The sequence below is a fragment of the Puma concolor genome, chromosome B2 (assembly GCF_028749965.1).
Source record: "Puma concolor isolate L17-30 chromosome B2, mPumCon1.1.hap2, whole genome shotgun sequence".
Taxonomy (NCBI): domain Eukaryota; kingdom Metazoa; phylum Chordata; class Mammalia; order Carnivora; family Felidae; genus Puma; species Puma concolor.
In genome coordinates, this window is record NC_141671.1 from 132,136,337 (window position 1) to 132,157,997 (window position 21,661).

The 21,661-nt window shown below is 40.4% G+C and overlaps 1 protein-coding gene across 1 annotated transcript in view; it reads left to right on the forward strand.

Annotated features, from left to right (window-relative positions):
• The window catches only part of UTRN (utrophin), a 469,064-nt gene that overhangs the window by 52,284 nt on the left and 395,119 nt on the right, over positions 1–21,661 (forward strand). The window contains 3 exon segments of the mRNA XM_086708068.1: positions 17,502–17,594; positions 19,176–19,253; positions 19,603–19,695. Coding sequence (XP_086564194.1) covers positions 17,502–17,594; positions 19,176–19,253; positions 19,603–19,695 — 264 coding nt within the window.

Genomic DNA, 21,661 nt, shown 5'->3' on the forward strand with positions numbered 1-21,661 from the left:
TACATTTATACTTTCTTTATTTATACTTTCTTTATTCTCTTCTCCAATATGTTTAAGATTTAATGGTGTAAACACCTTCATGGTAATAAACAGCTCTTTATTTTTACCTGGCATTCTCCAGATATATGCCAATAGTTTGCTGCTTTTGATACTGTGAATCCTGGGTACATTTAGGAAATGAATATATCGTTGGGCAAATTTTGTGTTCATTTTGCTAGACAGAAGATGATTTCACTTTGCCTAGTGAAAATCAAATTATTATTCAGGCAGCTTTTCTACCCTGTGCAGAAATGCTTAGGGATTTTTAATACCTGTGGATGTGGCTAATAGTGTTTATCTGCATTGTGGTCCCCCCCGCCCCTGCTTTTTTTTTTTTTTTTTTTTTTTTTTGTGTGAACTTCTTCACTTCTTTCCCCAGGGATCCACTCTTTCTCAGCATTTCTAACCACTTGGAACATAATCCGTGGTTTGAGTGATATTCCTTTTAGGGGCAAAGCAAACTGAAAGAGAAATTGGCAGTGCTGTTTTCAAACTTGTAATTATCCATTGGTTATTGACATTGGAATTTGGTCCTCTAAGTTTGAAGTGGGAGGAAAATTTTCAGGACAGCATGATAGAAAAATGGGTAACAAAGGTTTCTCGGAGAAACATAATCATGGTCTTTTAAATAGTCAGAAAACTACTTTATTATTATTATTTTTAAGAGGGAGGGAGAGAGAGAGAGAGAGGAGAGAGAGAATGCATTACCTGTAGGGTAGGGGCAGAAGGAGAAAGACTCCCAAATAGGCTCCACGCTCAGTTCAGAGCCCAGCTCGGGGCTTAATTCCACAATCCTGAGATCATGATCTGAGCTGAAATAAAGAGTCAGATGCTCAACCGACTGAGCCACCCAGGCACCCCAAAAGCTACTTTAATTAAGAGTTATTATTTTCACACTTTTCTCTTTGAGAAGATTGCAGAGGTCAGGACCATAAACATTGGTATTTCTTTGAGGCGAGGTGAGAATGTTTTAGATTACTTTTAGCAGCAGCAGGGTTTGAAAATTGTTCCACATCCCAATAATTACAGGTGATTATTTGATTGCAAGTGTTTCCTTTGGTTTTGCAAGTTTGTGTTGAGGGATGTTTTTATTTTGCCTCTGAGAACGTAAGCGTTGTGAAAACTGACTTTGACAGAAGGATCAAGAATACAGAAGTGCTTGCATAATTGGTGGTTTTATGTGTAGGATTATTCCAGAGTAGACACAGGTATTTAGGAGGAGATTTTAACTTGTTCTGTTTAGAGACATAGGTAAGTAACATCCTGGGTGCTTTGGATTTGGCATAATTCAAAACTTTTGAAGTATTCATCTACATGTGACCATGTTCTGAGTAACATAGTTACAGCAACTGAGAGAGTCTGGATATGAGATACTTTATTCCACTGGTTTTATGAGTGGCCAGATACGTAAGATCATCTACCCTGATTGTTATTGAGGATGATATGGTCATTTCTAGGTGGAGCAAGTTAAGCAGACCTACTTTTTAGCAGCTTAATATAGTCATTGGGAAAGAATTACCGTAGAGCTGATTTTAAAGATTATTTGAAAGCATCGTAGTCTTCATAGACCTGTGTTTGGGGGACATTTGAAACGGGGCAAATTACTTTTGCCCCTAGTTACAAGAATGGAGAGAAACAGTGCAATAGGGCATGGAAAGGTGGAGGGTAGGAGAATAGAGGTGACAATTGAGAAAGAAGAATTGAACATGTTTAACTTGATGGGTATCGCCACGAATTTGGCTCAGGCAAGATAGCACCTCAGAGTGTGGGACAGACTGTTGAATGGGAGCATCTCCCAGTAGATCTGCTTAATCTCCAGGCCCAGAGCCATCAGTGATGCAAGGCTGGCACCAAAGCTGTACCTCGTACCCCGTGTGGCCGAAGTACTCCTTCTCTAAACTTTAAAACTTTCCTCACTGCAGTTACTGTCCCTTGACTTTTTCTCCATTGGACAGTTCTCAGTGTCTTTTGAGCATTTGGCTCATGTATCTGAATTTTCTCAAGAAATAGCTCAGTGTTTATCACTGGTCATTAACATCTTTAAAAAGACCTGAAATGACACAAAGTCGAGTACTACCAGAATTGTTTACTTAATGAACTTGATCTTTAAATTTGTACATTTATAATGTGTATATTACTCTGTAATATTAAGTGAGGGTTTTAAGCCCCATGTAAATTATTTGCCCCAGGAAGGTTGTAATTATTGCCAGGATGGTGAAGAGACCAGGTAATTATTATCATTTTTAACATTTTTAACATTTCAACAGTTTCAGTTATGTAAACTGACACAGAAGCTAAACGCTTATTTTGTTTGGAGAAAAAGTATCAAAAGGAGAGCTGACCCTGGGAACATTTCCTTTCAGATGACTTCTAGTAAAAAATCAAAGTAGAAGGAAAATTTGATGGTTCTAGAACACACTTACCAAAGGAATGGTGAATATTTCGATATAAAAAGACAGAGGGTTCATGGCAGTGGCATTGAACTTCATCCACATTTTTTCTTTCCTCTGGCTGTCTTAAGTCCATAAATCAGATTGCTTCCACACTGGTGATCAGGAAAGGGAACAGCAAATTTCTAGGCTGGGAGATTTCCAAAGACTCCCCATACAGCTTTATTCCACTGTGCTGGGAGAAGGTGGTTATTTGGGCATTGTGTCACTAGGTAATCCAGAGGCTTGCATGAGGAAAAAAAAGTCCTGTTGAAGAGAATGAATTTGATTTCATTTATTTCTTATCCATGTCCTTTGGTATATTGTGAAGTTTAAAATAGAATTATTGATTGAGTCTGCTGCTTCCCTGCAGCACGGGTCTCTTTCCAGAGCAGTAGAGCCCTTGTGTTGAAAAATGCAAACAGACACTTGACAGCATCATCTGCCATTTAGGAATTTATTTTGAATTCTATCTCTGGATATTTCCCTCATGGTCCTCTCCCCAGCCCATCTCAAACACCAACTCTTGTTGATTCTACTACCTACATATATTCAAAATGTCTATTTCCCTCCATCTTTTTAAAAAAATTTTTTTTAAACATTTATTTATTTTTGAGGGTGAGAGAGACAGAGCATGAGCAGGGGAGGGGCAGAGAGAGAGAGAGAGAGAGAGAGAGAGAGACAGACAGAATCCGAAGCAGGCTCCAGACTCCGAGCTGTCAGCACAGAGCCCGACGCGGGGCTCGAACCCACAAGCTGTGAGATCATGACCTGAGCTGAAGTCGGATGCTCAACCGACTGAGCCACCCAGGCGCCCCTCCCTCCATCTTTTTGACACCACTTTTTGCCAACTCACTATTATCTGAGTTAGGAAAAAACGTGAAAGACTTTAAGATGGGTTGAAAGATTAGTAGGAGTCCTGTCAGCTCAGACATCTGGCTCATTGGCTTCCCTTATCTTTGAGCTACTCTGCAACTCTGAGAGTTGTAGAAAACAGATAATAATACAAACGATTCTTATCCATAAAAATGCAAAGTAGGTGGAATGCAATTGATTACTATCCCTTGAATAGACCTGTTTTGCATCTATTGCAAATTTATTTCCACTTTCCTTTATTGCATGTAAACAACATGTGGTCTTTTGAATTCTCCTTTGCACTGGTTATAACACCATACTGGTTCTCTCGTTAATTAATGAGTTGAAGCCTTTGACACGTGTTGATATTACACGTGCATGAGAGTCATGATTTTACGGGTTTTGAAAATTATCCCTGAACATGTTGTCATAATCTGCCAGCTGGTTCTACCTTGCCAGGCTTCGCCTTATCCATTCCCTTCCTTCTACTTTCTACAGAGTAGCAGGAGTGATCTTCAAGTGTAAGCCTGAATGCCCTTTTCAGCTAAATCTTTCAGTGGCTGTCCATTGTTCTTGGCGTTTAAGACCCTAAATCGTTGAGCCTTCCAATTTACTCCTGATTGCATTTCGCTTTACTCTCGCTACCTCGTTATGCTCTGGCCATTGTGATGAGCCTTCTCATGGCCTCTACCCTGGCTCCTTCCTTCATCGTTTCCTGGCCAACTCCTCTTATTTCTTGCCTGAGCTTAAATGTCATTTCCCGAGGGACACCTTTTCGGAGCTTCCAGACTAGGGTAGATATGCTCTGTACTCTTAAAGCATTATCCTTTGATGCACTTATCATAATTGTATTTTAAATAGTTACATCTGAGAATATTTGCTTCTCCTCTCTGAGATAGTGATTTGCTCTGTGGGTGCAGGGATTGCCTATTTTGTTCACTGGCACCACTTCTAGCATTTAAAAAGCACCCAATGAGCATTTATAGACTTAATAGATTACTGAATAACAATGGCAGAAACATACTAAAATGCCTAATACTTTATATCCATAAACCGGTTGGAGGTGGTTATATTGGAAAGAGGTAGGAGTATAGAATTGAGTGCAAAATAGCATAAATTGTGTTATTTCATGGATATGAATACATTTTGCTGCATTTACTCACAAAAATAGACAAACAAACCTAGCTATGCAATTTCCTTATTTACCTGTTTTTTGGAGTTGTGCTGGAAAGATTGTTAAATCACCATTTGGATTTATACATATGATTCTCACATTTGCTGCATAGGATTCTTCAAATAGAATCCTCCTATTAAATTTGGTGATGAAAAATGAGATTTAAACCCTAAAATCAGCTCAATTCATTCCTTGATAAGGGATTTGGTAAAGAGCTTGAGAATATTGCGTAATACGGATCTAAAACCATCCTGTGATTTTTTTTTTCACTATATAAAGAAATATGATAGCTAAGACAGCATTCACTATAAATATATATTCTTTTTGCTGAAAATCCTTGTTAATATGTTACAGAGATATGCTTTGGAGTTTGGGAATCCTGAGAAGTCACATAGCATAGAATAACTTACGGTTGTTGGATTTGAAAAAGTTATGAAGGGCTCACAAGAAAATGATTATCTAAAGGAGCTAAGAGTTAGGAAATTTAACACTTATTCCTGGATGTGCTGCTCATTTATTTATGACCTCAGGCAAATTATTAGCCAATTTTTCCAGGTCACTTGGTTTTTATTCCTTTAGCTATAAAACACACTTGATCATAATTACTTGCCTCATATTGCGCAGAAATATTGAGGCATTATTGTGAAACATTATAGGAGATTGCAATTACTTAGGAATGCTAAATTAAGACCCTCTCAGGTAATCCTAACTTGTGGTACCCCTGGTCTGTGCTACACATATATTTTAGAACAGAAATGGAAAAAAAGCATTGGCTCATTAAACCCACTTTATTCCATTGTCTGGTGGGTAAAGCTTGAGTGTTTTGTTCCTTCTAATTTTAAAAGCCTCTGGTTTGTTAGGGGGCCCGGTCTCCCTGGGGAGGCAGCGATGGCCTCATTGCTTCGCCGCTGGGAACTTTTTTCTGCCGCCCAGCCTGCATTTTCTTTGGCTGACTTTCAGAGCTGCTCATCTGGCAGAGCTGAGACGTACAAATTGCAGAAGCTCTTTTATCAGTTTGGTGAGGTGATTCTCAAACGTGGTTTAACAAATAAAGGTTAGGCAGAGAATATGCAGACTTAAAAATGCTGAACTTCAGTTTGGGCAGATTTCTGCCTTTCCCTTTTCGAAGACAAAGAAGTGCAAAGTTTTCATATACATCACAAAATCACAAAACTTGAAATTTAAATTGATGGAGCATAAAGGAGGAAGTCCCTGAAGCGTTTTTTTTTTTTTTTTTTTTTTTTTTTTTTTGTCGATTTCAACATGGAGAGCTATTCAAATGTGTTCCTTTTGGAGAAAGTTGGACTTTGCTTTTAGCGTCCCATTGCTTTCTACTGTTTTCATGTTGGAAGTTGATGGTCACAAAAATGAGAGTGGGAAAAGATGTGTAGGGAGCTTTGTAGAAGATGGGGCAATAAAAGCAGTCTGCAGAAGTTGGGTCCTCTTTTCATTCTTGTGAAGGAGATAGTACAGGCTTCCTGTGTGCTGTATCGGTGCACCTACAGTAGAGATCTGAGCTTTGCAAGTTAGGCCCTGAGTTCACCATTGATTTATTTTCCTGACCATGAGTATGGCAAGTCAACTAATTGTTTTAGGTGCCATAACCATTCAACTGTTCCTTAGGAAGTTTTGATTTGTATTTACTCACCAATACCTTTAAAAAGCAAACGATAAAACGCACTCTGTATTCCTAAACAGTTCCAAGCCGTGTTTTGGCTATGTTACATAAGTTTGGTTTTGTTGTTGTTTGCTTTCATTCAATTTGATACCTTTTGTTTGTTTTGGTTCTAAACATTATACTTGCAACATGATTTTCACCTGGTTACTGTGGTTAAAGTAAAAAAAAAAGTTGTTTAGTAGGCTGTGTTTTATGTTTTGTACATATTGAGTACTTAATAAATGATTTGGACTGAGCCTATTAACGTTTGTCAGTGTTAAGCAAATTTGATGATATTTGCTGAGTCTGTAACTGATGCTCAATTTTGAGATGGATTGGCTCAGGAAAATGCCTTTTCACCCATTACCTGGAAAGGTGGAGCAGAGCCACATACCTTGTGCTTTTCTACTCAGCCTGTGTGACCCCACCATCCCTACCTTCAGAGATGGGCTCTGATTGGTGCAGGGGTGGTAGGCCTGGGCCAGTGTAGGCTGGAGAGCTCTCAGGAGAGGATTGTTGAAGAGATGGTGGTTTTGGGGGAAAGAAGCTCTTTCTGTTAAACAGCTAGGAGACACTGGACCTATTTTCAGCTGTCCCTAGCCTTAGGAAGCCTTTAGGTCCAGTTGCTACACGTAGCCACCTGCCAACTATGAGTGGAGGCAGATTGGGTTGGGTGGGGGTAGTTGATGCTGTTAATTTTGCTTTTACCATCTGTTGGGGAAATTAAAAAAAAAAATCCTGCCAACAAAAAGACCTCTATTCGATATAGACTACAGAGCACACAGAATTTATTTTTGGGTATTTCTATCAGATTTGGTGAATGTAGGCAGTTGGTGAAAAACTGGAAGGTCTGGACAGAATTTCACACATTATGTAGTAAAGTTGAAGAAGGAATGATGAACACTTACCTCCTGGAGAGAAAAATGGATGCACCTTGTCTGGGCCTCTGTCTGCCTCCTAAGAGACTCGATTACTTTGAGGTCATTGTTATGTTGCATTGGAAAACTGGAGATGGGGGTTTATCTAATTCCTCACTAAAAAGTTGGTCCGGTTGTGTTTTTTTTTTTTTTTTAAATTTTTTTTTTTTTAACGTTTATTTATTTTTGAGACAGAGAGAGACAGAGCATGAACAGGGGAGGGTCAGAGAGAGAGGGAGACACAGAATCTGAAACAGGCTCCAGGCTCTGAGCTGTCAGCACAGAGCCCGACGCGGGGCTCGCACTCATGGACCGTGAGATCATGACCTGAGCCGAAGTCGGACGCTTAACCGACCAAGCCACCCAGGCGCCCCAGTCCGGTTGTGTTTTTAGGGAGACACCCTAAGGGGATGGAAAGGGCAGGTCAGCTGCCTCTCCTTGATTACACAAAGGAAATGTCATTTCATTTACCTTTATATTATCACTATCAATACCGTAACTAATGCCTTGCTCTCGTCCCATGGTACCCTGTCTTTTGAGGAACTGCATTCTGCAAACATTTCCCCTGCTTTGCCGGTTGTGCATATCTGGAATGAACTGTATTGTTACAGACCTTGCCTGGTATGCACGTGGAGTGGGTTTATTCAGCCTTCACCTCACCGGGTTGTTTGTCCATGGAGTATGCACTTGGCCCTGCACCTGGCTGCCAGCTGTGTGAGCCTCACGTGTGGTTCCCTATCATCCCGGTTTATCAGCTCCCTCAGTTTGCTTGCTTACCCAAGATCAAGGTAAAAATTCTGTTACATGCTGTGTGACTTCTGATTCTCTGAAAGATATTAGGTGGGTTAGCTTGTGTTTTATAGTATTTTGTAGTTTTTAAGGCAAACACACATTCATTGCTTTGATTCCTGTGTGAACACTGCAGAAAGTATTGCTCTGCAGTTAATTGTCCCTTGTGTGTTTACCTGAGCCATGTTTCTCCAGTCTCTCACTCTTCTTCCTTTCCTCCCCTCCCTCCCTCCTTCCAAGCAAGCTTCTAAATGGAATCTTCTTCAGTTCTTAAGAACTTGTGCTGACCACCTTGAATTCTTCAAAAGAATGGCCAAGTGCCATGTGTTCACTGATTCTTTAAGTGACCATAGAATGTCTGGCTGGTTTTCTTTTGCAAGGTGTTTAAAGACCTCATTAGGCATTTCACTGCACTCAGTTTGTTCTTACTCTTTTCAGTCCAAAGCAATAGTGCTTTCATTCTTTCCCTGTGGGGTGGAATCAAAAAGTTGATATTGACCATCATATGGTCTTCATTTCATTGGTGAAGCTATAACTTTAAAATTGTGATGAACCTATATTTATCACGTTGCTTAATCTTGCATAGAGATCCCATTCTTTGTTTTGGTCTATTATTTAACTTATGCAGTAATAATAATACAAGAATCATAATAGCACAAAAATTAGGTGATAGAAGAAATCCAAAGAAAATATTCTTCAACTCCTTTATTTCTTTTTAAAGTTTCATTTATTTTGAGAGAAAGAGAAAGTGCAAATGGGGGAAGGGCAGAGAGAGAGGTAGAGAGAGAGAATCCCAAGCAGGCTCTGCACTGCCAGAGTAGACTCCAACGCGGGCCCCCAACCCACGAACCATGAGATCACCACCTGAGCCGAAGTTTGTCACTCAACTGACTGAGCCACCCAGTGGTTCTATAACTGCTTTTAATTCGACTGCCAAGAGAAAAACTATAACGTTTTGTTATAAAATGCTTTAAAAAGTATATTTGTACGTAAACATAATTAGCCAAAATGGCATTGCTCTTGGGGCTCACTCATGTACTTACTGACTTTTAAGAAAATGAAGAATTATTGGGGGCACCTGGGTGGCTCAGTTGCTTGAGCGTCCTACTTTGGCTCAGGTCATGATATTGCAGTTTGTGAGTTCAAGCCTCCACATCTGGCTCACTGTGGGCAGCATCAGTGCAGAACTGCTTTAGATCCTCTGCCCCCCTCTCTGCCCCTCCACTGCTTGTGCTCTCCCCCAGAATAAATAAATACTAAAAAAAAAAAGAAAATGAAGAATTACAAGAGCCAAAAGGGTGCTACGTTTGTATCAGTGCTGACATTTGCAATTCATAAGTGAAAGAGTCCGGTTTTAAAAATATTAAAAGAGGGGCACCTGGGTGGCTCCGTCGGCTAGGCGTCTGACTTTGGCTCAGGACATGATCTCATGGTTCATGGGTTTGAGCCCCATGTCGGGCTCTGTGCTGACAGCTCAGAGCCCAGAGCCTGCTTTAGATTCTGTGTCTCCCTCTTGTTCTGCCCCTCCCTGGCTTGTGCGCTCGTGCTTTCTCTCTCTCTCCTTCAAAAATAAACGTAAAAAATTAAAAAATGTTAAAAATTAAATTGCTTATTTCTTATTGAATTTTGAAAATAATCAACCCCTTGCCCCAAACAATCAAAAACCTAACACTATAAAAAAATAAAAGAGAGAGATGCTAAAGCTTGCAGTATGTTATCAGAGGTTGGGGACATCAGATTCACCTGAGATTAATCAGAGAAGAATGCAAGGACATTGTGGTATATATGCTATAGATGCATATGTGTATGTGTGTGCGTCCATGTGTATGGTGCACACGTGCATGCACACACATGCAGTACCCCGTGGAGATAGTAACTGAATTGCATAGGCTGCCTCAAATCCCGATTTGAAAATAGGGAGCATAAATAAATCACAGAATAGGCAAACAGTGTCAAAGGGCTCAAATTTATTATTTGTTTTTTTTTTTTTAATTTTTTTTCAATGTTTATTTATTTTTGGGACAGAGAGAGACAGATCATGAACGGGGGAGGGGCAGAGAGAGAGGGAGACACAGAATCGGAAACAGGCTCCAGGCTCCGAGCCATCAGCCCAGAGCCCGACGCGGGGCTCGAACTCACGGACCGCGAGATCGTGACCTGGCTGAAGTCGGACGCTTAACCGACTGCGCCACCCAGGCGCCCCTCAAATTTATTATTTGTAAGATACCGTATCAGATATGTTAGTTGTGAAAACATTTAAAAACTTACGTTTTCGCTCATCTCCTTATTATACTCAGTTGTAACTTGAGTATTTATAATGAGATTAGGGCAGTCATAGGACAGGTTCTGTCTGTGTACTGTATCTGTTACTTGGTACAAATTTGGCAGCTCATGAGTTCTTGCTGATGTGCTCAACATGCCGTGTTGCTACTGGTTTTGTTAACATGTCGGTTCTGAAGGCCTTGAAGACAAGGCCTGCATTTGTCAGCCGTGGGTGGTTGGGTGGTCAGTGTCACCCTGGCAACCCCAGGGAGGAGGCACTGATCAGCCTTCTAAATGGAAAATCCGAGTCCCAATTCTACCTCTGGTTGGTTTGCTATTGGTATAAATATAGAATTAGCACTTTGTTCTCGTAAGAACTCCCAACTACACTTTGTAAGGTTTACTTTCTTATTCAAGATTTGGCAGATCTTTCTTCCCATTGCCACTCCTACTATTGGTGAAAAACTTGACCTCTATGATGGAAATAACCATTTTGGGAGTACTGAAGAAGGGGGAGAGTAAGCCAGTGCCAGCTTAGAGAGAAGGTGGGGACCCAATCACAGAGGATCTTTTACTTGGAGTCTGGATTGTCTTTGCCCATAATGGAGCCCTTTGCCTGTAGTTAGAGTTATTCTGGCTCTAATGCAGAGGCAGAGGGATCAGTTAGCCTTGTCCTAGAGGCACGAACCGGAGTGGGAGCCGTGATGACAGGCAGAGGTGGTTTTAGAGCGTGTGTTTGGAAGTAGGTGAAGTGGGGAGTGAGTGGAAAAAGTAGAATCTGAAATGACTTCTTTGTGTTTTGGTTTGAGCCAGAATAATGTCTGCTGGTGTTTTGCATTCAGTCATGTTCCCTAGTCTTTGGATGGTGTGGTGTGGTGTGGTGTGGTGTGGTGTGTGTGTGTGTGTGAATGTACGTGTGGCTCCTTTCCACAGACTTGATCACTCCTGCAGAGGACTCACTGTTGACTAAACTTACCTCTCACCTGCACACGGCCATCCCTATACAGAGGTTGCTACTCAGTCGCCCTATGACTTGGTATGCCTGTGGACACAAATTGTTTATCTGCACCATGTTTTAGGAGACTAAAAATAACAGGAGATTACACAGGTAAACTCAGATTTCCAGTTTCTTTTGAAAAGCCCGAGTCCTGCCAACAATGGGCTGGGATTCCTCCATGGCCACTGGTGGCTGGAAATGAGCTCTAGCTGTTGCCTTCAGCCTTTGGGCTGATTCTCCGGGTGTGAAGGAGCCCATCAGGTTTGCTTCATGCCGTTGTACCGTCACAAGTGTCTGTCAATATTCGTAGCCACTGTTCTCCCACAGACCCGGGCTTGTCCTCATGCGTTGTGATGACAGTTTGCTTGTATCCTCTGACACTTGTAAATCCAGAAGAGTCTGTGTCCCAGCTGCTGATATTAATACTGGTCCCTCTTGTCACAATGGCAGGGTTAGAGCTGGCATCCGGAAAATGCACAGAAGTCTGAGGCGAAAGGGTTGAAGGAGGGGGTGGCCAGGACTGGTCACCTATGACATCGTCACCCTCTGCACTCATGTTGCCTTTTCAGTATTTAAGACTAAATGTGACCCGTGGCTTATCTGCCCCCCAAGTTCAAGATTGTGCATTTGTACTGTTTTGTGTTTATTGGAAAACTATGAGAACCCTCTCTTGTGAATGGGGAGAGCGGCCTGAACTTGGCATTTCTGCAGGGCCAAGCACAAAGAACGTATTCACCAAATATTTGTCTGATTGAGTTATTAAGCTGTATTCTTTCTGTCAGAGAAGTCTCTGCAAATCTGTCTTTGCAAAGAATTAAAAATCTAAATAAAAGGTTGACTGTCAGGATGAATCAGTTTTTAATTTTATTCAATGATGACTTCTGACATTTCCTAACAGTTTCCCAGGGTGGACCCCATATTGAGAGCCTGTGATAGGAAGGCACAGATATGCTTTAAAGTTGTGTGCTTGGGAAAAAATCATCTTCATTTGGAGTTAATTTAAATATGATATATATTTTGTTGCTCTCTTTGGGAAGTCATTAAAGACAACTCCCGCTATTCTGCCCCCATCAATGAAATATTTCCTTCCATAAATGTCAAAGTCTGGTGCCCTCGTAATTTTGGTGGCAGTTTGGCAAAGACTTGTAGATTTGGAACCAGATTTTGTAGTATTAGATCCAGGTTCTGCCTCTCACCTGTCACATCACCCCTGTTTCAGTTTTCCTGCTTTAAAATACTATTATCAAGAAATAACTAATACATGTAAATAACACATCTAAATCTCTATAAATCTCTTAGAATGTATCTAAGTGGTTGCTATAACTATGTCTAAGAACATTTCATATTTCCAGTGTCTGTTTTTGTATGACCCACAAGCTAAGAATGGTTTTTGCATTTTTTAGGTGGTGGCAAAACATAAAGAATATTTCACAACACGTGGACATTATATGAGATTCAAATTTCAGAGTCTACAGATAACGTTTTATTGGAAGATAGTCATCATTATGATTGGCTCATTTGTTTCTGTATTGTCTGGGATGCCTTCATATTACAACAGGATTGAGTAGTTTTGGTAGAGACCACCTGGCCAGCATTGCCTAAACTAGGTACTCTCTGGGCCTTTACAATAGACATTTTCTGGCCCCTGCTTATAGGGCACAAAGTACTGAATCACATATGTATAGGGTGTAAGTGGAACTTGCTCTTTGGCATAGGCTTGTTCTTTCCATTTGTTTATGAGACACTCCTAAGTTGTATTTGTCATGAATGTGTAGCATTTTGTGGTGACTGGCTATGTGTATGGTGAGTGTGGGTGTGTGCTTTCTGTGTAAGTTTTGAACCACAGTTTTGGATTTGTATGAGCCTAGGTACCTTTCTTTACTCTTTGTCCAATGAGGAGAGTCATAGGCTGTATTTCCCCCTCTTTGGCCATCTTACAGGTGTGGTCCTTCTGAGGACACCCAATGGGTATATACACTGATAATGCCATTACTGGGTTGGGGTGGGAGAGTACTGGAGAAAGAGACACCGCAAAAACCATATGTCTTCCTGATCGCTATCAATATTCATCTGAAATTGGGAAATAGAATGAAGAATTTGAGTTACTGTTCCTGTAGGGTTTTGTTTGTTTTTGTTCTTAAAGAAAGTGAAGGCATTGGTTCTACTGTATGAATGACTGACTTCCAGAAAGATAGGGCTGTGTCTCCATCATGTGTGTTTCAAAACAATGCTCCACAGGGAGGTTTTCTCAAGGTTTGTCGCTCAGGAAATGAATGAACTAGACAAGTGAGAGAGGAAAGGAGCGTCTCATCTAGAAAAATTAATGCTACTTCTTAGGCTTTCTACTTTTCCATTGAGCAACAGTGGGGCTTAGGGAAGAATCTAGGGAGTTTTCTGGTGAATTATGGCTTGTCTCATGGTACATACCTACAGCACAGTGTGGCGTGCTCTTGTATATCCTGTTCATTATTTTGGAATGGGATGTAACCTTACAGGCCATCATACTAGAAGATTTTTATGAATTGATACTAACGTGTACTCAGGTTCAGAATCTGCTTTTACATTCCTGCCTGGAAATGAATTATTTGTTTTATTCATCCATTTAGATATTGTTGAAACTTTATGGCACTTTTATGACAGTAGAAACACTGAAGTGATGTTTCTAATATGAATGATAGTATCAACCATTTATTGAACATCTGTCATCTTAGTTTTTAACAGATGAGCAAATAGATGTGCAAAGGCTAAGTAAAAGGCTTTTTGTCAGTGAGGTCATCGATGGATGGACATTCATAATTATTTGTCATATATTTATATTTACTTTATATTATGCTGGTTTATGTTACTTTATTTGTTTATTTGAAAATGGATAGTGGATTTGAGAAGACCTTACTTCACTGCACTTGTTATCAGTAAGTTTTTAAAAATACAATGTATTGTCAAGTTGGCTAACATACAGTGTATACAGATGCTCTTGGTTTTGGGGGTAGATTCCTGTGATTCATCGCTTACATATAACACCCAGTGTTCATCCCAACAAGTGCTCTCCTCAATGCCCATCAGCAATTTTTCCCTCTCCCTCACCCCGCTCCCCATCAACCCTCAGTTTGTTCTCTGTATTTAAGAGTCTCTTATGGTTTGCCTCCCTCCCTCTCTGTTTGTAACTATTTTTTTCCCCTTCCCTTCCCTCATGGTCTTCTGTTAAGTTTCTCAAGTTCCACATATGAGTGAAAACATAAGTCTTTCTCTGACTGACCTATTTCACTTAGCATAATACCCTCCAGTTCCATCCACGTTGCTACAAATGGCAGGATTTCATTCTTTCTCATTGCCAAATAGTATTCCGGTGTATGTATAAACCACATCTTCTGTATCCATTCATCAGTTGATGGACATTTAGGCTCTTTCCATAATTTGGCTATTGTTGAAAGTGCTGCTATAAACGTTGGGGTACAAGTGCCCCTATGCATCAGCACTCCTGTATCCTTTGGATAAATTCCTAGGCACTAATAATGAAACAACAGAAAGAGAAATCAAGAAATCGATCCCATTTACAAGAACCATATGGTTCTTGCATCAAGAACCATAAAATACCTAGGAATAAACCTGACCAAAGATGTAAAAGATCTGTGTGCTGAAAACTATCGGTAGTTTTTAAGATTTTTTTTTTTTTATCCTAGATAATCCCTCTTTGTTACTCCCATGAGTTTCACCTATATTCCTGTGTCTTGCTGTAAGATCAGAGTTATGCATCTATCCCTGAAAGAGCATCTGTTTGTTTGGTAGCTAGTTCTCTGAAGTGTACTTTTGCTGGTTCAGAGAGGAGGAAGGTAAGAAAGAGGTAGCAGATGATGAGGCCCCTTCTCCCTTTTGCTTTTACCGATAGCAGGTGGGAAGTCGAAATGTGCAAGGAGCTCTCCCTTGCTCTGCCTCCTGCAGTATCGCCTCTGGTCCCTTGGGCTGTAACTCCCACATGGTGTATATCAGTTATTGTGACTGATGGAGATGATCGACGTGTCCCTGACACTGTCGCTGCTCACCAGAAGGGCAGCTGGGACTAGAAAAGCAGCTTTGTTGCACACACAAATATGCCAGTTATTTTTTAACTGATTCTATAGTGAAAACTTTACCATACTTCCCCTCATTTCGAGTATGGGACTTATTGAAAAGCCATGTTAGTCATCATTAGTTGACAATACTTTATACTTAATTAAAAATGTAAAAAATCAGGAGGGGAGGAAAAATGGAAAATCCTAAATTTTAGGAAACTTCAGAATGGCTCCCTCCCTCCCCTCCTCCATTTTAGGCTCAGAGTAAAATTGTGCTTCATATGACTTAATGTATATATTCTTTTATTTTTTTTATTTTTTTTATTTTTTTATTTTTTTAATTTTTTTAAAAAAATTTTTTTTTTTTTAACGCTTATTTATTTTTTGAGACAGAGAGAGACAGAGCATGAGCAGGGGAGGGGTAGAGAGAGAGGGAGACACAGAATCCGAAGCAGGCTCCAGGCTCTGAGCTGTCAGCCCAGAGCCCGACGCGGGGCTCGAACTCACAGACCGTGAGATCATGACCTGAGCCGAAGTCGGACGCTCAACCGACCGAGCCACCCAGGCGCCCCAATGTATATATTCTTAAGGGGAAAGTGAAGAAGATAAAATAGTTATTGGTTATAAAATAGCTGTATTATTATTTAAAAATTTTTTTTTAATATTTATTTACTTTTGAGACAGAGAGAGACAGAGCATGAACAGGGGAGGGGCAGAAAGAGAGGGAGACACAGAATCTGAAACAGGCTCCAGGCTCTGAGAGGTCAGCACAGAGCCCCACACGGGGCTCGAACCCACAGACCGTGAGATCATAACCTGAGCCAAAGTCGGACGCTTAACCGACCGAGCCACCCAGGCGCCCCTAAAATAGCTGTATTATTGACAGGCACCAGGACTGTAATCTCTGTGGGGATTTCATACTAAAGGGGGATACTTTGATACAACACGACTTAAAAAAATTTTTTTTGATGTTTATTCACTTTTTGAGAGACAGAGACAGAGTGTGAGCAGGGCAGGGGCAGAGAGAGAGGGAGACACAGAATCGGAAGCAGGCTCCAGGCTCTGAGCTGTCAGCACAGAGCCCGACGTGGGGCCTGAACCCACGAACCATGAGATCATGACTGAGCTGAAGTTGGACGCTTAACCAACTGAGCCACCCAGGCGCCCCAGTACAACATAACTTTGATTACATTGTGCTTTGTAGTTGTCTGGTCATTTTCACAGAATAGTATTTATTTGATTTTTAGCCTGTGATTTAGAGGAAGGTTAAGAGTGGGCTTAGGTTCATCAGTTCGTTAACGGTCCAACTGGAATTAAAACCCAGGCTTCCTGATTTTCTGTGTAGGAATCCTCCTATTGTTTACAACCGTCCTATCACACACACACACACACACACACACACACACACACACACACACACAGGCAAGGATCTGCCTGTCAGTGGTGGGATTTTCTGGCATCAGACACTAGGGTATGTTGGTCGGCGGAAGTTGATGCTATTCATCAATCAGGGTTGAGAGTTTGGGAATTCTATAAGCTTTGTCGTTCGAGATACTGGACTGGTACTGGACTTAGATACACAGCCCGAAATGTCTTAATTGTTCAGAAATTACAGCTAGAAGTATAGGTCTAGCACCGGAGAGCAAACATTGTTGACAAAATGACGTGCTTCTGTAGTGGAAATGCTGCAAGACAGCATCATACCGTGAATGTAACGTGAGGTGATGGAACGAGAGAATCTGCACACTTTTGTTGGCCTCTGCACACAGGTGCTGTATGCCCATTTGTATTTTCAGTGATTCTCTGTAGCATTCCTTCTCGGGAACATATACCATAGACAAGGCATCTGGACCTTGGCCATAGCTTTATTTGCTCCCTTTGTAAGAGATAATGCAGGGGCGCCTGGGTGGCGCAGTCGGTTAAGCGTCCGACTCCAGCCAGGTCACGATCTCGCGGCCCGTGAGTTCGAGCCCCGCGTCAGGCTCTGGGCTGATGGCTCAGAGCCTGGAGCCTGTTTCCGATTCTGTGTTTCCCTCTCTCTCTGCCCCTCCCCCGTTCATGCTCTGTCTCTCTCTGTCCCAAAAATAAATAAACGTTGAAAAAAAAAAATTAAAAAAAAAGAAATAATGCAATTTATATTGTTCATCTTAAAGCATTTGTTATGGATTTCAGAGTATTCTGTATTTGTATTTCTTTCTATACAAGGCAAAGCTGAAGAGTCTGCTGCCCATCCAGACTTTGAATTGGAAAAAATGAAACCATTCATTTATTTGCCACAGATGTATATGATTTCTGCTACTGAAGAAAGTGATAATTTACTTTTTCTTTTACAGAGTGGAAAACCACCCATTAATGATATGTTCACAGACCTCAAAGATGGAAGGAAGCTCCTGGATCTTCTGGAAGGCCTCACAGGAACGTCACTGGTAAGAGGGGTCATCTTTGAGAACCAGGCTAAGTGTCTCTCATCATTACTGATACTTGAAGACCCTTTATGGGTACTTACAGTGTAAAGGCCCAAAATAGGAACATTTTTAGAAAGGTGTTTTAATGAATCTTTGATAGAGTAATATTTAGGCTTTATTGAGGGCTCTATTTTTATCAAAGATAAAATTATTTATTATATTTATTACTCTCAGACAGCCCAGGACAGAATTACAAGGAGGGATGGCTATGTTAAGAGGGCATAATGTTTTGAATAGTAGAAAACACACTTAAATGTTATTTAATAAATATCTTAAAAAGCTAAGAGCTGGGGCACCTGGGTGACTCAGTCAGTTAAGCATTCGACTTGGGCTCAGGTCATGATCTCATGGTTCATGAGTTTGATCCCCACGTCTGGCTCGCTGCTGTCAGCGCTGAGCCTACTTCGGATCCTCTGTCCCTCTCTCTCTTTGTTCCTCCCCCGCTTGCACGTGTGCTCTCCGTCTCAAAAATAAGTAAACATTAAAAAAAAGTTGTTAAATGCTACGCATTTATTTTTATTCGGTTTTCCAGTATTATCTTCATTTCTTCATCAAACCCAATTCTATTATTTTGCGTCGTAAGGTACTTTATACCCACACAGAAATAACAGTGCTAATGAAGAGTATGCTAATGAAGAGATGAATTCCTTTCTTGCCAAAGTGTGGGGTGTTATATACTCTGCCTTTTACCTTCCAGATGGTGGGTAAGGTACCTGTTGGAGAGGCTGATCCCTCTCTCAGATGAGATTCCCTGGCCAGTGAGGCAGAAAGTGCCTCCCAGATCACCTTTCTCCAGGTGTCAATTCCTGCCTTCCCAGGGGGGCCTTGTAATGCTACCTGGAACCTGGGATAGTGCCTCTGAATCCTCCCTGCTCTATGCACACTGACTGGTGCACTATGAAGGTGACATGACTTCTCAGTCTTTCTGTGTCCAGCCCAGTTAAAAATTGTTTTTAATGTTTATTTATTTTTAAGAGAGACATAGTGTGAGCAAGGGAGGGGCAGGGAAAGAGGGAGACACAGAATCTGAAGCAGGCTCCAGGCTCTGAGCTGTCAGCACAGAGCCTGATGCAGGGCTCGAACCCATGAACCTTGAGATCATGACCTGAGCCGAAGTCAGATGCTTAACTGATTGAGACACCCAGGTGCCCTGGGCCCAGTTTTGATAAAAGAAGGCTTTCTCCCTGGAGCATTGGTTCCCAAAGTGGTCTGCACATCAGAATCATTAGGGGAATGTTTTAGAAATTCTAAACCCATACTACCTCCCAGATTCATTAAGTCATCACCTTTGGGGGTAGGGTCAGACATAAGTTTGGGAGTTTTTGAATGCCAGGGTTGAGGCAAGGGAGTGAACTACTATGTCAAGATGTAAGTGGGGTAACTTGCATTCTGTCACCACCAGCCTCCACGGTGGCCTGAGAAGCCAGGCGGAGCTCCTGGCACAGAGGGGCTCCGTGTTGAGCTGTTCTCTGTACGTCTCAATGTCCATGTTTGTTGGCAATGTTGAGGCTGACTTATTTGATCCTGTGTTTTGTTTTCTAGCCAAAGGAACGTGGTTCCACAAGGGTACATGCTTTAAATAATGTCAACAGAGTGCTGCAGGTTTTACATCAGAACAATGTAAGTGTGCAGTGCGACTTTTGGGGTTCTTTGGTGCTATTGGGGTTATTTATTGTCACGCTGGCCACGTGCTCTGTGCATTGTCATTGACTGATTTTTGGAAACATTTTTCTTACAAGTATTGAACCTTTTCTGCGAGCGAGGGGACAGTCACGCTTTTTTTGATTACTTGGTTGATCTATTGTATAAATAATACATTTTTGAGATTTAGGTTTACCTGATTCTCTAAAGTGAAATTTCTCTTATCATTCACTTATATTGCTGTCCAAAGGTGCTAAAACAAAAATCTTGGTTTCTGTGGCAGAATTGTCCTAAAAGTTATTAGTATTATTATTTTTTATTTTAATAGGTGGATTTAGTGAATATAGGAGGAACTGACATTGTGGATGGAAATCACAAACTGACTTTGGGGTTGCTTTGGAGCATCATTTTGCACTGGCAGGTGGGGCAATTTTCAATCACTTTTTAATAGAAATTGAAAATGTATCATTTGTGTGTGTTAGTTGCTTAAGGCCGCCATCACAGAGCACCCCAAACTGTATGGCCTCAACACCAGAAATTTATTTTCTCACAGTTCTGGAGGCTAGAAGTTTGAGATCAATGTGTTAGCGTGGTAGGTTTCTTTCAAGGCGTCCTTCTTTGGCTTGTGGATCACTGCACTCTTCCTGTGTCCTCATGGTATTCCCTCTGTGTGTGTCTTGTCCCGATCTGTTCTTCCAGTCAGATTGGGTTACAGCCCACCCTTAAGATCCCATTTTACCTTAATCATCCCTTTAGAGACCTTATTTCCAAATATATTCTCATTACCAGGTAGTGGGGGTTAGGACTTCAAGAATTTGGGCAGTGGGGAGACACATTTCAACTCCTAGTAATTTGGAATGAAAGAGTCTGACAAACAGCTCTATTTTCCTGGCATAGAAAAGAAGTATATTTCTTTAAATATTAAATTAAAAAAGTTGACGTAATTTCAGATTTATAAAAAAGTTGCAAAAGTAGCTTAAAGAATTCCTGGATACCTTTCATTCACGTCTCTCAAATGCTGACAGTTGTTCTCTCTCTCTCTTCCTCCTTGGCTAAAAACTTGTGTATTTGTAAAAACAAACCTTTTTCCTAAAAGTAAGGAATTCTCTTACATAACTAGAATATAATGTTAATATCATATTATAAAATGTGCTATATACGAGATAATACTAGCATCGTTAAGCATAATTACAATATATGCTAAAAATAATATGTAATTATTAAATCAGGAAAATAATATCAAAACAATACAGTTTTGTAATCTACACATCCTTTCGAGATTTTGTCAATTGCCCCAATAATATCCTTTATAAAAGATAAAAAACAAAACAAGATCATGCATTACATGTATTTCTCACATCTCCTTAGTCCTCTTTTATCTGGAGTAGTTTTTGAGTCTTTCTTTGCATTTCATGATATTGACCTTTATGAAAAGTACCGGACGGTTATCTTGTAGAATATCCCTCCATGTGGGTTTGGCTGGTATTTTCTCATGAACAGATTCAGGTTATTCATTTTTTTGGTACAGAATGCCATAGAAGTGATGTTGAGTTCTTAGCATACCCTATCAGGAAACAAGTGCTTTCGATTAGTTTTTTTTTTTTTTTTCTGGCAGTGTGAACTTTCACTGTTTGGGTTAAGCTGTCTCCCCTGTAATGTGACTGTGCTTTATTATTAAAAAGTATTCTGTGGGGATATACTTTGAGGCTGTGTAAATATTCAGCTACTTACCAAACTTTTTTCCATGGGTTTCAAGATCCGTTCATAGCTCTTACCTGATCAGTTATCATTGTGATGCTTGGCAAACAGTGATTTTCCAGTTTCACACGTTCAAATTGTTCTGAATTTTCAAATTTATTTATTAGTTGTCTTTCTGCTTGTGTGGAAGAGCTTCCCCTTGCCACTTGTTTATGTATTTATTCATCCACCCATTCGTTTATAGACCAGTGTAGACTCATGAAGTTTTACTTGGTAGGTTACTAATCTTTCACTATCTTCATTTATTTTGCACGCCTCCTTAAGTTGGCTCTTGTGTCCTTTTCTTATGTCCACACCATTCTTTGAGCTCTTTCTTATAATATGTGTGTTACTTTAGAATAATCTAAAATATCAATTCTAGATTATAATGGTTTTTACCATCATCAAATGTACTTCATTCTTTGATTTCATAGTTCATCAAAAGTTCTTCCTTTCTCATTTTTGTAGAAGATAAAATTGTTTTCTTCTTATTAAAAGGTATTTGTTAAGTGTTTAGTATGAAAAATTACTTTGTGGCTATGAAAGTAATGTTCACTGTAACCAAACCTAATAGAAGTGTTGCTAAGATACAGAAAATACCATAGTGTATGATGGTGAGGTAAAAATCACCTCTAAATCCTAGTATCATA